Source organism: Molothrus aeneus, unplaced genomic scaffold, assembly GCF_037042795.1.
Source record: "Molothrus aeneus isolate 106 unplaced genomic scaffold, BPBGC_Maene_1.0 scaffold_60, whole genome shotgun sequence".
In the NCBI taxonomy this organism is placed as follows: Eukaryota; Metazoa; Chordata; class Aves; order Passeriformes; family Icteridae; genus Molothrus; species Molothrus aeneus.
Window position 1 is genome coordinate 318,861 of NW_027099212.1, and position 16,624 is coordinate 335,484.

At 59.3% G+C, this 16,624-nt stretch overlaps 2 protein-coding genes across 2 annotated transcripts in view; one reads left to right on the top strand and one right to left on the bottom strand.

Moving 5' to 3' along the window:
* LOC136571085 (Fc receptor-like protein 4) overlaps positions 1-16,624 on the bottom strand; it is a 48,135-nt gene that overhangs the window by 16,514 nt on the left and 14,997 nt on the right.
* On the top strand, positions 1,211-12,559 carry LOC136571066 (Fc receptor-like protein 4). Its single transcript, XM_066571446.1, is given in 11 exon segments — positions 1,211-1,241; positions 1,714-1,734; positions 1,823-2,053; positions 10,068-10,322; positions 10,826-11,119; positions 11,185-11,325; positions 11,328-11,470; positions 11,510-11,519; positions 11,560-11,643; positions 12,298-12,349; positions 12,463-12,559. Coding segments are annotated over 11 exon segments (1,359 nt in total).

The window sequence follows — 16,624 nt, forward strand, 5'->3', positions numbered from 1 at the left end:
ACAGGGGTCCCCAGGATGTGCCACCCCTGGGACAGGCACCCGGCCAGGAATGTGCAGGGACATTTCTGGAACTGCCACCCCTGGGACAGGACCCCCCATGCCAGGATGTGTCACCCCCTGGGACAGGATCCCCCCAGGACAGGAGCCTCTGGATGTGCCCCCCCAGGACAGAACCCCCCCTTTCCCATCTGACTCTCAGCACAAACGGCCTCTTCCTTCTTGTCCAGGAAAAAGAAAGTGAAAGTGTTGAGGAAGCACAGCCCAACACCTCCATCCCCCACAGCCTCCCCACCATTCCCTGCACCCCCTGTTCCCCATTTACCCCCTCCCCTGGGTCCCCCCAACCCCTTCCCATCTCAGGTGCTTCCCAGGATTGCTGAGCCAGGAACTAGGGGTGAGGGGACATGTCAAAAAGTAAGGACAATAAGGAAAAAAGAGAAATAAAGAGAGGAAAAAGTCAGGGGCAGGGGAGGACACAGAGGCTGAGCTACCCAGGACCCCCATGCAATGCCTGGCCAGGAAATGAGCACCCCAGGGGTGATTTTGCAGGGCCCTGCGTCACTCCAAAATCTGAGGCACCCAGGAAGGAGCTGTTACCCCCAGGCCCCCCCAGCCACCGCCCATCCCTGGCACCCCCATTCTCCTGGGACCCCAACCTTGGGACCCAATTTGCTTCCTTCCTCTCCTTCCCTGACACCCCCATCCCTGGACTGCAATTCCCCAGGATCTCCAACCCCAAGGAACCCCATCCCAGTAATTCCAGTCCCTGGGACACCCCTTCCCTTGGGGACCTTGATTTCCCCAGGGCCCCCATTCTCACAGGGACCCCCTTTCCCCTGGCACCCCCATGCCATGGCCCGCATCCCATGATCACAAATCCCAGGAGGCCACGTTGTTCTGGGACCCTCATTCCCAAGTCTGAGTCCTCCCAACCCTTGGGACCCCCATTTCTCTGGGACCCCATCCCTGGGCACCCCATTCCCCTGGACACCCATCCCTGGTTCCCTACACAGCCTTAGACTGAGATTCTGGCAACACCATGTCCCCACCATGTCCCACAGCATCCCCACCCTGCCCCCACCAAGGGCCACCTACACCTGGGGACAGACGTGACCTCGCTTCCTTCCCCTTCATCCCAAGAGCCGCCAGCCAGGGGAGCGGTGGCCACAGCAGCGAGTGACAGCCAGTGCACATGGCTGGGGACACCGGGATGGCCGGGAAGGTGGCGCTGCTCCTGTGGGGTTTGTGCCCCGGGCACGGGCCTGACACCCCAGGGATGGGGAGGGGGCACAGGGGGGCTGTGGGGTCCCCTGAGGTCCCCAATGCCAGCAGAGCCAGAGCAGGGCATGGAGCCCAGTGTGACCAGAGTTGGGGAGTGGCTTTGGGGACAGGAACAGGGGAACTGGGATGTGGGGACAGGAACAGGGGGATGGAATTGTGGGAACAAGGATGTGGCAGAAGGAGCCTTGGGGCTTGGGTAGGTGTGGGGACAGGGACAGGGGAACAGGGATGCAGGGACAGGGACAAGGGCCATGTTGCATGGGGATGGCCCGGGAGAAGAGGTGCCATTGGAATGGGATGATGGGCACAGGGCCATGGATTTATGGCTGTGGGGACAGGTGCTGTAGGGCTGGTGGAGCTGACGTGTGCAAACATGGGGTGTCCACAGTGTCCACATGACCCCCACCCAGACCTGTCCCTTCTCCCTTCCAGCCCAGACCCTCGGCCTCGCTGGTGAGTCCTCAGGGGATGCCATGGCCCCACCCCACTGTCCCCAGCCCCACACTGGCCCTGGCAGGCTGGTGTCCCCTGTCACCCACAGGTGCCCAGAACACCCAGCTCCTGGTGGAGCCCCCTTGGAGGCCGGCGGTGCTGTGGGACCGGGTGACACTGACCTGCCAGGGCTTGGGGACCCCCGGTGCCACCACCTGGTACAAGGACGGGCATCACTGGGGGCAGGAGGGACCTGAACACCTCATTGTCACCAAGAGTGGCACCAGCACGTGTGACAGACCTGGCATCGGTCTCAGTCCCCCTGTGAATGTCTCAGACAGTGAGGGGGTTTGAGTGTCCCCAGCCTGGCACCCAGGGGACCCCAAGGGCTCTCAGTGGGCTCCACTCCATGGGTCACCTCCTGGTGTAACCAGAGCCTGTCCCCTGCTATGGGGACATCCCAGAGCACCCTAGTGTTGGGGAAACCATGTGGGAATTGGGGACCCCTGGTGCACTGGGTGCAACTCAGATGGGGTCCCGGTGCCATCGGGTGTAACAGGACCCCTCTGTCCCCCAGGCCCGCTGGTGCTGCAGGTGCCGGCACAGGCGCTGCTGGAGGGGACACGGTGACACTGCGCTGTCAGGGCTGGTGGAACTGCACGGTCACCTCGGTGTCCTTCTACCGTGAGGAGAAGGGTCCGGGGGGGCTCCATGATGGCACCGAGCTGTCCCTGTCCCCTCTGCAGCTGAACCACAGCGGTCGCTACAGCTGCAGGGTCTGGTGAAATCCTGGTGGTCAGGGAGGTCATGAAATTCAGCACAAGTGACAGTGACAGGGCACGGTGAGCACCCCACAGCTGCCACCCTGACACCCCCACAGCCCTCCCCAGGGATTCAGGCTCACAAATACCCCTCCCCTCTCCTTCCCAGAGCCTGGGCGGGCTCCGTGATGGCACGGGGAAGGGCATGGGGAGCCCCCACAGCCTCCTCAGCTCTCCCGGGCCTTCAGGGGATGCCCAGTCCTTCCAGACACCTGCCCTGTGGCCCCAACCTTTCCCGGATCCTACCCTTGCTCCCCTGCTCCCTTCTCATGTCCCTCTCAGGGTCCCCCACCCCTAGAGGGCTACCCCATCCTACCCCTACACATTTTCCCTGTCCTGCCATCCCTGCCCCGGGTCCCTTCCCAGGTCCCCCCATTCCTGGCTTGCGTCTCCCCATCCCTCTCTGAGTCCCCTCACCCCTCCCAGCATCCCCCCCCTCCTCTCTGAGGTCCCCACACATTCCCCTGGTCCCCACACATTCCCCCCCACCCCTCTCTGAGGTCACATCATCCCTTCCCTCAGTCCCCATACCCACCCTGGTGTCATCGCCCCCTCCCTCTCCAGGTGTCCCTTGTGGTTCCTTTCCAAGCCCCACCAATCGCTTTGCCCCCTTCCCCTTCATTGGGGTCTCCCTGCCCCTCCCCTACCACCCCCCCGGGTCCCTCTCTGTCCCTTGCTATCCTCCCCTCCCGCAGGGGTCCTGCCCTCCGGGGTGTCCCTCTCAGCGCAGCCCCCCAGGGGACAGGTGGCACTCAGGGACAGCCTGGTGCTGAGCTGCACGGTGGCTGCGGGGACAGGTGCCCTGTCATTCTCCTGGCACCGGGAGGGCTCGGGGGCACCACTGGGCACCGGCCGCTGCCTGTAGTTGTGCCACGTTGGGGACAGTGACAGCGGCCAGTACCGGTGCCGGACCAGCGACGGGGACAGCGTGGCCAAGAGTGACCCCATGAATGTCACCGTCCTGGGTGTCATTGTGACCTGGCGCCGGTGGCACCATGTGGGTGGGTGACAATGGGGGCACAGGCGTCCAAGGGAGCTGTAGAGGCACCCAGTGTTGGACAATGATTGGGCAGCACCCACAGCCCCAAAATTGGAGCATTGTCTGGGGGTCCTTTAGGGTTTGGGGAGGTGCTAGAGGGTCCTGCAGGGATGCTGGGGGTTCTCTCAGAGGCCCTTGGGGCAGTTAGGAGGTCTCTGTCCCTGCCGGGCTTTGGGTTCTTGAGGCTGAGTTGGCTGGGGACACTGGGGAGGTTTCTGAATTCTGGGAGGCTTCAGGGATGCTTGAGGGTTCTGTTGTAATATGAGGGTCCCGTGAGGGGTCAGGAATCCTGGGAGGGTTCAGGGCCCTGCGATCCCACAGTCACATCTCCCCTCTTTCCTCTGCAGCTGCCAGGAAGCACCAGGAAAGGTTGGTGAAGGGCTCCCAACATGAGTCCCCTTTAACCCCTACCCCACAGGTCTCCATTCTCTGCCCCACATCCCCTTTATTCCCTCAGGGGCCCCCCAGATCCCCCGGCCCCCCAGAGGAGGGGGAGGTGCTGTACACCCACGTCGTGGTCACCAAGAGGGCAGGGGGTGAGTACGGGGGGGACACACGCAGAGGGACACGTCACCCACCAGTGTCACCCCACCCAGATCCCACAGCCCGTGTCTCTCGCAGCGTCCCCTCGTGCCACCACCCTCCAGCATCCCCAGGTGACCAACGCGGAGCTGCGGGGACCCCAGGGGCGACCGCGGGAACCCGGTGACATCTACGGGAATGTGCTGTGACACTGGGGGGAACTGGGGGCACTGGGGGTCCCCACCCATGGGCACCCACTCGTGTCTGTGCTGCCACTAAAAAACTGCCCCCATCCCTCCCTGCAGGGGCACAAAGATCCCAAAAGAGCTAAAAGATGAACAATTTCCGAAACAGCAATGAGAGAGAATAAAACCAACAGCAACAGCAACAAGGTTCAGAGTCCAAAGGATCACAGAAGGAACAATTTCCAGGGAAAGCCCCCAATAAGAAAGAGACCCAAGACATTTCCCCCAGCAGGTTTCCTTCACCAGAGGAATCTTGCAGGGGCCTGGACCTTCCTTGATCTGATGGCCAAAGTGGCCTTCAGGAGGCTCTGGATTCTCTTGTTCCCTGTCCCAAACACCTCCTCTGCCCTGTTCCCCAAACGAGGATGTCAGAAAGGCCCTGTGGGAGTTCTGGAGCCTCCCCCTTTTCCAGGGCAGTCGGGATCAGGCCATGGCACAGGGTGGGATGTCAGAGGCAGGAAAAGTTTGATGTCTGGAGACATTTTGGAACAGCTGTGTGTGGCAGGGGTGAGTCAGGCCTTGCTTTTGGTAAGACAGAGCCCCGTCTTTCCATCAGTCTGTCAGCCATGGCACACTGGGGACAATGTGATGCTTTGCCAAATCCAACTCTTGAGTGGCCGGGTGACCAGGAGTGCCAGCTGGGGAGATGGCCCTTGTTTGCCCAACTGGCTTTTAAAAGGCAGAGCATGAGGTGGCCAAGTTCCTGACCGTGTCTCCTCTTGGGGTGTCTTTCCCATCCAGGCTGGAACCCAGGAGTTGGCAACTTGTTTAAATGAGAAATATCCACCAAGGTAAATGGGAGCGTTCCTGGAATTGAAAGACACATGTCTAAAACTTTTTTTGATTTCAAAAATGATGGGGCTTCAAGGCAAAAGTGTAGGAAAAGGAATAACAGCTGTTTCCGAGGAAATTTATAAAGCAGAAGGGAACCAACAACACAAACGCAGAACTTTCCCTCCCGCTCAGCGCTGTTGGTTTTTGTGGCAGTTATAACCGCGGCCAGCAGGGGGCGCTGCAGGGAGCACTCCCGGCCAGCAGGGGGCGCCCCGCTCCAGCTCCATCCCCTCAGGGGCCATGGCGGCCTCGGCCAGGAGGGAGGAGGGGAAATCGCTCCTTTTGCAAACTCACGGCCACCAATCGGTCCCGGCACCACCACCGGCAGCGGGCAGAAGCCGCCAAGGCAGCAGGTTGGATCCCAGTGCCCACTGGCAGCGTAGCAGTGTCCCGGGGCCAGGCACACACCCTGTGCAATGCCCGCGACTGCTCTCCATAATTCCAAATGGAAGGAAGGCAGGGCCTGACCCCAGGCAGGTCTCAGGTCCACAGCAGCACCTCTGGTGGCTTTACACCACAATTCCTGCAAACCCTCAGCCTTTCACTCAGGTGAGGAGGGCAGGGATGGAGCAGCTTTGTGGACACCTGGAATCCAGACTGGGTCACTCCCCACTGCCCCACCAGGGCCGCGGGCAGAGCCCCTGCTCAGTATTTCCACACTTTTCCCTTTTACCTGGTGGCCCCAGCCTGAACCCAAACATTCAATCCATAAGGGTCTAGAAGGCCGCAGGTTTTGTTCAAGAAGGAGCGTCCCAGGTAGGTTGTTGAGCAGGGCATTGTGGGATTTGCAGTAGTTCCGGTGCTCTCTCATTCCCTTACCAAGAGGAACAAATGATAAATTGCTGCATTTCTGGACTGGTTCCCCCACAGCTGCCCCTGCAGGGGTGGTTTCCAGCCAGCCCTGCCCTGAAATACATCAAAGGCTCTTACAGAGCCACTGCTTGGGCTCATTTTGGGTTTGTGCTTCTTGCAGAGCTGAGCAAACCACCAAAAGCCAGGCTGTTTTCCCCCACAGAATTCTCACCTTTGCAGCAGCTCTAAAGCTGCCAAAATCAAAGCCAAGGGGTCGGGGTGGGGGGGGAGCCGTCAGGTCCTGGCTGCCACCTGGGGCTGGCCAGTGTCATGGTTTGATGCTGGCACAATGCCAGCGCCCCCATGAAAATACATTCTCCCTGGTGTCTGCTGTGAGATGTGACTAGGAATAGAGCAAAGCAGGCTCCAACTTAAGAATAAAGAAGAGAAAACTTTATTAACCTAAAATTATTTGCAAAAAGAAACACACAGAAAGAATGAAAACCTTCCAAAAACATTCCTCCTCCCCCCACCAAATTTCCAATACATCCATCCCTCAGATCACCAACTCTCAGTCCATCACCGCCCTTTAAATAATCAATTCTCAGTTCATCAAGGAGTGAGGAGTCCCTCTTGTGCCATAGGCTTCCCCTGCAAACACAGTGGAGACCTCTTGTGTTTCCGTGTCACACGTGGCACTGCCCATAGGTCATTTGCCATCGTGACATCTTCCTTCCAAGCCCTCCCCACTGCGCATGGACCAGAGCTGCTTCTAGGGTTTTCCTTTTAAGGGTGCTTTGTCCCGTTCCAAGAAGAGCACAGTCTCTCACTTTCAGGGCACCACTCCCCCCCAAATTTCACCCCCTGGGGCCGAGGGGTCTCAAGAACAGAGATCTTCTCCTCCACTGAAGATCGAAGGCACCAACCACCCTCCTCACCCATCGTCTCTGTTCACGCACTCCTTCACATAACATCACTGCACTCCCTTGGCTCTGAGCCATTGCCTCCCCCTAAATGCTGTCTCTGTGTCACAGGAAAAACGGTTCTGTCCATGGCTATACAAGAAAAGTCCAGCCAAAGGCCACTCCATCACCTCCTCCCTCCTAAGATTCTTCTCCGCTTCTCTTGTGGCCCATTTCCTCTTATCTCATCTCTATCGCTCTTCTCATTCACTTCCAGGAGGATCAGCATTTGTAAGGTTTCCATCATCCAAGAAAAGGGTTAAAAATCTCAGGCTCTGCCTGTCCAGAACTCCCACGGCTGCCTTGCCAGGCACCTTCTCTCCCCATGCCCCCCTTCTCCTTCCCAGCCGGCCGCTATCAAATTTCAAGGCGGCACAGGCACAGACACCGGCTCGCTCGCTCTCTCTCTCTCTCCTGGTGGGGTGTGGCTGCCCGATGCCTCTCCAATGTTCCTCCACCCTTCCATCCTGCAAGGGCCTCTTCACCTCCCCTCTCTGTCCAAGGCCCCGGCCTACCTCACCCGGCCGCATGGCTTCCCCTCCCGCACCCAGCCCGCAGCCGGGCAGGGGAGCTCTGAACCTTTCACTGACCGGAACCAAGAGAAAGTTTTCCTGGGCGTTCTCTGCTTTTAACCCCCTGTGTTCTCAAAGGCATATCCATGTCCTCAGTGGCCACACCAGGTGCCAGTATTCAAATCTGAGCACCTATTGGTCTGACCACAGCATCCCAAAAATTCACTTCCTCTCAAACCACGACACCAGAGCAGGGCTGGCCAATGGCCATCCCTGTGCAGTGGGGCTGGGCCATGGCTGGTCACAACCTTGGATGGCCACTGGCTTCAAGGAGCAGGAGTCTGGGAGCTCCTTCCTGCCTGGGGCTCCACTCCCCAGCTGCTCTTGCTGGCTCAGATCCTGCAGTCTGGACCCCTCTGGAGCTGCCATGCTCCAGGACAGGAGCCCCTTGTCCAGGATGTGTCCCCCCTGGGACAGGATCCCCCCAGGACAGGAGCCCCCTGGATGGGTCCCCCCAGGACAGAACCTGCCCCTCTTCCCCCCGCTCTCCCCTGTGACAAACGTGTCAAACGGCCTCTTCCTTCTTCTGCAGGAGGGAGAAACTGAAAATGTTGGGGGGTAAAAGCTGGACACCCCCATCCCCCACAGCCTCCCCAGCCCTCCCTGCAGACCCCTCACCCCTGCTTCCCCCACCCTGGGCTTCCCCCTGCCCATTCCCTGCTCAGGGCCTCCACAGGATCATCAAGGCACGAAATTGAGGGTTGTGAAATTGAGGGGGAAAATTATGGAAATGGAAATAAAGAGGGGAAGACTCCCTGAGGTCTATGGGGACACAGACCCGACCTTCTTTGAATCTACCTGGGGTGATGCTCCCAAACCACAAGCACCTTGAGGGGACTTTGCTGGAGCCAGCCAGGGAAGGAGCTTTGACCCAGAGGCTCACAAGGCCACTGCCCATCCCTGGCACCCTCATTCCCCTTGAAATCAAATCATGGGAGCACCATTCCTTATGTCCCACCTTGCCTGGGACCCCCATCCCAGTAATGCCATTCCCCAGGATCTCCATGGCCCAGGACCCCATTCCCAAGGAACCCTCTCCTGTTCATTCCTTCCCCTGAAACCCTCCTTCCCCCAGGACCTTGATTCTCCCAGGAGCCCCATTCCCACAGGGACCCCCATTCCCCCAGCATCCCCATCCCATGACCCCAAATCCCTGGAGCCCACGTTCCCCTGGGACTCCCATCCCTGATTCCCCCCCCATCCCTGGGACCCTCCCATTCCCTTGGACACCCATACCTGGGTCCCCAAACCCACCAAATCCCCCACTCGTGGGAATTCCATGTCCCATCATGTCCACCCAGCCTTGTCCCCATCCTGTTCCCAACCTGCCCACAGACTGTCCCCACAGCCACATCCCCATGATCCTGTGCTTGTGGCCACCCTGCCCCCACCAGGGGCCACCAACACGTGAGGACAAGACCTGACCTCGCTTCCTTCCCGTTCATCCAAAGAGCCACCACCCAGGGAACAGCCACCCCCGGCAGCGAGTGACAGCCAGTGCACATGGCTGGGGACACCGGGATGGCCGGGAAGGTGGCGCGGCTCCTGTGGGGTGAGTGCCCCGGGCACGGGCCTGACACCCCAGGGATAGGGAGGGGAGGGGGCACAGGGGGGCTGTGGGGTCCCCAGAGGTCCCCAAGGCCATCAGAACCAGTGCATGAGGTGACTGGGGTCAGGGGGTGGCTTTGGGGACAGGGGAAGGGGGACAGGAATGTGAGGACAATAACAGGGGGTCAGGGATTTGGGGAGGCAACATGGGGCTGGTGGGGGTGACCTGTGCCAGCACGGGGTGGCTGTGACATCCTCAGTTCAGGGGTGTCCACAGTGTCCCCATGTCCTGCCTGAGCAAGGGGTGGCCGCAGTGTCCCTGTCCCCAAGGGGTCCATGTCACACAAGGACACTTTGGGCACATCCCCCACACTCCATGCCCCATGTGCCTCTGTCCCCATGGTGCCATCCCCACCCAGCCCTGTCCCTCTCCCTTCCAGCCCAGACCCTCGGCCTCGCTGGTGAGTCCTCAGGGGATGCCATGGCCCCACCCCGCTGTCCCCAGCCCCTCACTGGCCCTGGCAGGCTGGTGTCCCCTGTCACCCACAGGTGCCCAGACCACCCAGCTCCTGGTGGAGCCCCCCTGGAGGCTGGCAGCGCTGTGGGACTGGGTGACACTGACCTGCCAGGGCTCGGGGACCGCTGGTGCCACCACCTGGTACAAAGACGGGCAGCGCTGGGGGCAGCAGGGACGTGACCACCTCATTGCCACCGAAGGTGGCACCTACACGTGTGACAGACCTGGCACCGGGCACAGCCCTACGGTGACAGTCTTACATGGTGAGGGGGGTTTGGATGTCCCCAGCCTGGCACCCACAGGGACCCCAAGGGCTCTGGGTGGCCTCCACTCCATGGGTCACCTCCTGGTGTGACCAGAGCCCGTCCCCTCCTCTGGGGACATCCCAGAGCATCCCTGTGCAAGGAGACTTCTCTCTCACAATGGGTGTCTCCTGGTGCCTCCTGGTGCCATCATGACCCTCCTGATGGCCCTGGTGTGACAGGTCCCCTCTGTCCCCCAGACTGGCTGGTGCTGCAGGTGCCAGCACGGGCGCTGCTGGAGGGGGACACGGTGACACTGCGCTGCCGGAGCTGGCAGAACAAACCACTCACAGATGTGTACTTCTACCACGATGGGAAGAAACTGCAGGGGCTCCATGGTGGGACTGAGCTCTCCCTGTCCCCTCTGCGGCTGCACCACAGCGGCCGCTACCTCTGCGGGGTCCGGGTGGTGTCACAGTGGAGAGAGTCAGAGCAGGTGATAGTGACAGTGCACAGTGAGTGCAGGGATGGGGACAGGGAAGCCCGACATCCTCAGAGGGTTTCCCCAGCACTGCCTGAATCCTTCATCCCTCCCTTTACTCCTCTCTGGGTCACCCCAAATTCCCAAGTCCCTCTTGGTTTCTCCCAGTACTGCCCAGTTCCCCCTGCACATCCCTCATCCCTCTCTTTGTCCTCCCCAGCCCTCCCTGGATTCCCCACCCCTTCCAAGGGCCCTGCTCCACCCTCTGGTCTCTGGGTCCTTCCCTGGGTCCTCCCGCCCATCTCTAAACCCCAAATCATTCCCTGAGGCTCCTCAGTCTCTCGTCTGGTTCCCCATCCCTGCCGGGGTCTCTCCACCTTTCCACGGGGTCTCGCCATTGTCCCCAGGTCCCAGCATTCCTCCTAGGGTCCCCTTCTGCTCACTGGGATCCTCTCTGCTCCCCTCCAATCCCCTTCTTTCCCCTCCCATGTTCCCCACCCACCCTGGGTCCCCAAACCCTCCTGTGTCCCCCCACAGGGGTCCCGCCCTCGGGGGTGTCCCTGTCAGCACAGCCCCCCGGGGGACAGGTGACACTTGGGGATAGCCTGGTGCTGAGCTGCACGGTGGCTGTGGGGACAGGTCCCCTGTCGTTCTCCTGGCACGAGCAGGACTCATGGGCACCTCTGGACTCCCGCCCCCTGCCTGGAGCTGCACCATGTTGGGACAATGACAGTGGCCAGTACCGGTGCCGGGTCGGTGATGGGGACAGAGAGGCCGAGAGTGACCCCATGAATGTCACTGTCCTGGCTGAGCAGGACCCTTGGGCTGGAGGTGACCCCACCCACGGCACCCCCATCCCACCTTTCTTTGTGCCAGCCCTGTCTGTGTCCCCACAGTGCCCGTGGCCAATGCCACCATCACCCCTGGTCCCCTGTCACACCAGGTGCGTGCAGGTGACCCCGTGACCCTGCGCTGCTCTCTGCAGGTGGGCTCAGCCCTTGTCACCTTCACCTGGCTGCACAACAGGCAGGAGGTGGCTGGGGTCCCTTCCTGGAGATCGGGGATGTCAATGTGGGACATTCGGGCACCTCCCAGTGCATGGCCACCAACCAGCTGGGACAGGACGGGCACCGCATGTTCCGTGCACTCAGCCCTGAGCTGGCCCTGGAGGTGACACCCTGGGTCTGAGGGCGGGTCACACGGGGTCACCAGGGAGAGCAGGACCCCCGGGGTTCCAGGTGACCCCAATGTGTCCCCTCTGTCCCCAGCAGTGGCTGTGAATGTCGGCAGGACCCTCCTGTTCCTGCTCCTGCTCCTGGCTGTCATCGGGGGCTGTCACTGGTGGCATAACCAGGGTGGGTGACAATGGGGGGGATGGGGGTCCTGGAGTGAGGGGAAGCCCCAGAGTGGTGGCAGAGTTTGGCAGCACCCAGGGCCCCTGAGCTGGGGGACACTGAGCCCACAGTGACCTCGGCTGGGGGTCCTGGAGGATGTGGGGGCAATTTGGAGGGTCTTGGTTGGGCCCCAGGGTCATTGCTGGGTGGGCTTTGTGGCACATTGGGGTGGCACTGGGAACTCCTGAAGGATTTGGGGAGCTCCTGGATGTCTGTGCAGGGATGTTGGGGGATCTTTCTGGCGTCCTGGGGGAATTTGGGGGTGCCCCTCCCTGCCAGGCTTTGGGTTCTTGGGGCTCAGAGCGTTGCGGACACTGGGGGGATTCGGGGCACTGCAGTGGTGCAGAAGTTCCAGAGGATTCAGGGGTGCTCAGAGTGTCTGGGGAGAATCAGGGATCTGGTGGGAATCAGGGCTGCAGTGGGGATTTGGGGGTCCCCTGGGTGGTTGGAGCTACAAGGTCCCAGGAAGGTTCAGGGGTCCCGGTGTCCCCTCAGTCACCCCCTCCCCTTTCCCTTGCAGAACCCAGGAAGCTCCAGGACAGGTGAGTCGGGGCTTGGGCTGGGACTCCCCTTTCCCCCTCCCCAGACTACTGAGACCCCCCCTTATCCCCACAGGACCCCCCGTGGAGGAGGGGGCTGTGCTCAACACCCACATCATGGGCACCGAGTGGGCAGTGGGAGAATTTTGGGGGGGACAGGGACACGTCACACATGGGTGTCACCCTCACCCAGGTCCCCACAACCAGAGTCACTCTCACAGCCCCCACGGGTGTCCCCCAGCCCTGCCTCACCTCGGGATCCACAAGTGACCAACACGGAGCTGTTGGGACCCCACGAGGGACAGTGGGACCCCTGTGACTACGAGAGCGTGCTGTGACACTGGGGGCACTGGGGGTCCCTGCCCCAGGGCACTCCCCGTGTGTTCCCCCCCTGGATCCTGTGCTCCCATACTCAGGGGTTGCCCACAAGTGGGGGGCTCCCATGTGGGGCTGCCCAGAGCTCCTCGTTCCAGTGCTCCCAGTGCTCCCAGTACCCCCAGGGGCTCCCCATTCCCTCCCCCAGTGCCAGGGGGCACAGGATCCTTGTCCCTCTTATTGGACCCAAAATGCAGCTTTGTGATTAAACTGGGAGAAATGGTTTTTGTTTGTTCAGCTCTGCCTGACGAGCTCGGGATTGAGGAGGGTCCCGGTCAGGTTGTTGAGCAGATCCTTGTGGGATTTGCAGGATTTTTGGGGCTCCCTCAGTCCATTGGGGACAGGAACAAAATGATCAATTGGGGCATTTCCGAACTGGTTCCCTCACCCCTGCCCCACAGCGGGGAAGGAGCTGCCGCTCCCTGTTTGTCCCCTCTTGGTGACACCGACCAAGGGCTCGGGCACCTGTGGCGGTGCTGCCCCGTTACCTCGGGCACCGATCCGGCATCTGCCGAGCCCCTCGGGCCCACCCCAGCTCAGCCCATCCCCGCCCGGTGCCCAAAGCCCGCACCCAGCGCTCCCCGAGCGGCGTCTGAGCCCCGGAGCTGCTGCGGAGCCCCGGCCGGGGGCAGCGGGAGAGCGGAGGGGACCGGGGACCCCGGGGAGGAGCCCCCGGCGCTGCGGGAGCGGAGTCCCGGCCTCGGGTCACTGTCGCCGGTCGCGGCTGCCATCGCACTGCGGGAGCCGGGACTGTCCCGGGCTGCGGGGACCGACGGTGTCGCTGTGTCCCGAGGGGGGATTTTGGGGTCTCACCCCGTCCTTTCCAGGACCCCCCAATCCCCCATCCCCCCGCGCCTCCGGGGCTGTTGGTGATGTTGGGGACAGCGCCGCTCACGCCGGGGGCCGTTGGGGACATCTCGCGACAGCCGCTGCTGCTGCCCACGGCCCGGCCTGGCGACAATCGCGACATCCGCATCCGCCAATGGCGACACGCGACAGCCGCCCCTGCCCGGGATCCGCCTCCCTCCATGCCGGGGACACCCCGGGGTCCCGGGTCCCCCAAAACCCTCCTGGGGACACCTCGGCCCCCCCTGACCCCCCCCGTCCCTCCCAGGCTCGGCGGAGGCTCCGCAGAAGCTCCGGGGCTCGGAGCCCGCCCGGGGAGCGCCGGGTGCGGGGTCGGGCACCGAGGGGGCACCGGGAGGGGAACCGGGCAGGGCTGGGGAGGGGGATCTGGGCACCGGAGGGATTTTGGGAGGATCTGGGGAGATTTTAGGGTGATTTGGGGGATATGGAGGGCATTTTGAGGTGATTTGGGATTATTTTGGGGGCCATTTGGGGGATTTTTGGAGGGTGGGGAAATTAGGAGGGGTTTTGGGGTGATTTTAAGGGATTTTGAGTGTGATTCAGAGCTGATTTTGGGGAAGTCTGGTGAGATTTGGGGTGATTTTGGGCAGATTTTGGAGAGTTTGGGGTGATTTGGGGGATTTAGAGGATATTTGGATATTTTGTGCAGAATTTGGAGGATGGGGTGATTTGGAGGAATTTGGAGGCTTTAGGGATGATTTGGGGGAATTTTGGGGCAATTTGGGTTGTAGGGATTTTGAGGAGTTTGGAGTTGATTTTGGGTTGATTTTGGTGGATTTTCAGGGGATTTTAATGGTATTTTGGGGGTGATTTTTATGGGAGTTTTTCATGAGAATTTGGGGGCGATTTTGGGGTCTCATTCCATCCTTTCCCACAGCCCGAGGGCCGCTCCAGCCCCATCGTGCTGCTCCACGATGTCACCAATGTCACCGCCACCCCTGGAGCACTGCCCTCGCTGTGGGACAAACCCAAAACCATCCAAGTCGTCATCATCAGGGACCTGATCTGGCAGCTCATGTGAGGTTCCCAAAATCCAACATTTTTCCCCCAACATCTACTATTTCCCCCCCGCCGCCCCCACCTCAAAATCTGGGATTTTTTGCCCCAAAATTCGTGATTCTTTCACTGAAAATTCAGGATTTTTTCACTGAAAATTCAGGATATTTTGCCCCAAAATTTAGGAATTTTTTACCCAAAATTCAGGATTTTTTCATTGAAAAGTCAGGGGTTTTTTCCTCCAAAATTCAGGATATTAAAAAAAAAAAAAACTGGATTTTTTGGCTGAAAATCTGGTGGTTTTTCCCCCCAAATTCTGGGGTATTTTTCCCCTGTCACTGATCCCGGTCCGTGTCCCCCAGAACTCCCAGGGATCGACCCCTGGTCTCGCTCATCATTGGCACCGATGAATTCCAGCGGATCCAGGAGGAGGCTCAGCCTCCGCGGCAGCTCACGGATCGGCTGCGGATCCTCAAATCCCACCAGGACGCGGCTTTTGAGGGCATCTCCTGATTCCCTGAGCCCCAATTTCCCAATCCCAAATTTTCTGATCCCCCTTTTCCTGATCCCAAATTTCCCAATCCCAAATTTCCCAATCCCACTTTTTCTGATCTTGATTTTCCCGATCCCGCTATTCCTCGTCCCAAATTTCCTGAGCCCAATTTTCCCTATCCCAAATTTCCCAATCTCGATCTTCCCAATCCCAAATTTTCTGATTCCGCTTTTCCTGATCCTGCTTTTCCTGACCCCACTCTCCCTGATCCCACCTTTCTGATCCCAATTTTCTCAATCCCGATTTTCCCAATCCCACTTTTCCTGATCCTGATTTTCTGGATCCCGTTGCTCCTGATCCTGATTTTAATGATCCAGGGAATGCCCCGGGATGTCCCTGGGAATGTCGCCAGGAATGGCTCTGGGAATGTCCCCAGGAATGCCTCGGGATGTTCCAGGGATGTCCCCAAAATGTCCAGGGGCTGTCCCGGGGACATCCCTGGGAATGACCCCCAGGAAGACACCGGGAATGCCCTGGGCTGTCCCTGCGATGTCCCCGGGCTGTATTAACATTGTTTGTGATTCTCTTTATGGTACAGGAATCATTGAGAGAATTCAGCACTCATTCCTGAAGGAAGTTTCTAGCAAAGTTCTTTTTCTGTTATTAACCTCTTCTGTACAACTTTTCACTTCCCAGGTCTCAGCAATACAACCTTCTGCACTTTGGATCACACACCCCTCTGCCTGGACCTGCACTGGAAGGTGATGTGAAGGCGGATGGCCTCGCCATGACAGTCACTATACCACAAAAGTTAGGGCAGGCCAAACTTTCTCATGATTTCTACCATCAAAATGCCCGAGCACTGGGAAAACAATTCCATCTGACTTTGCCACAAGCACGGGATGTAGGGAATCCTTGCTCACAGTGTCAGCAGACTCTTTCTTTGCCACAAATGTCAGGTACAAACTCACAAGGGTTGAAACCTAATGACATCTGGCAAACAGATGTAACACACTTTTCGAGCTTTGGGACTTTTAAATATGTCCATGCTCCTCCTGAGACCTTTTCTGGATTCATAGTAGCGACAGTACACAAGGGTGAGAAATCCATGGGAATTTGATGGGAATTTCCCATGCCATGGGAATTTGATAGGAATTGGGGAGGGGAACTGAAGGATTCTAAATGCCTGGAATGCTTTCATTCCTTGGGAATATTGGAGGGGAACTGCAGGATTCAAAATTCCCAATGTCCGGAATGCCAGTATTCCATGGGAGTTCCATGGGGAATTTGGGAAGGGAGCTGAAGCCTTCAAAATTCCTGATGCCCAGAATGCAATTATTCCATAGTTCTGGTGGGAATTTGGGAGGAGAACTGGAGCATTCTAAATTCCCGACACCCAGAATACCCTTATTCCTTGGGAATTTGGGAGGGGAACTGAAGGATTCCAAATTCCCTGTGCCCTGAATGCCATTATTTCATGGGAATTTGGGAAGGGAGCTGCAGGATTCAAAATTCCCAATGCCCAGAAGGCAATTTTTCCATAGTCTGGGGGGAATTTTGGATGGGAACTGGAGGATTTGAAATTCCCAATGCCTGGAATGTAGTTATTTCATGGGAATTTGGGAAGGGAACTGGACGATTCTCAATTTCTGATGCTCGGAATGCAATTATT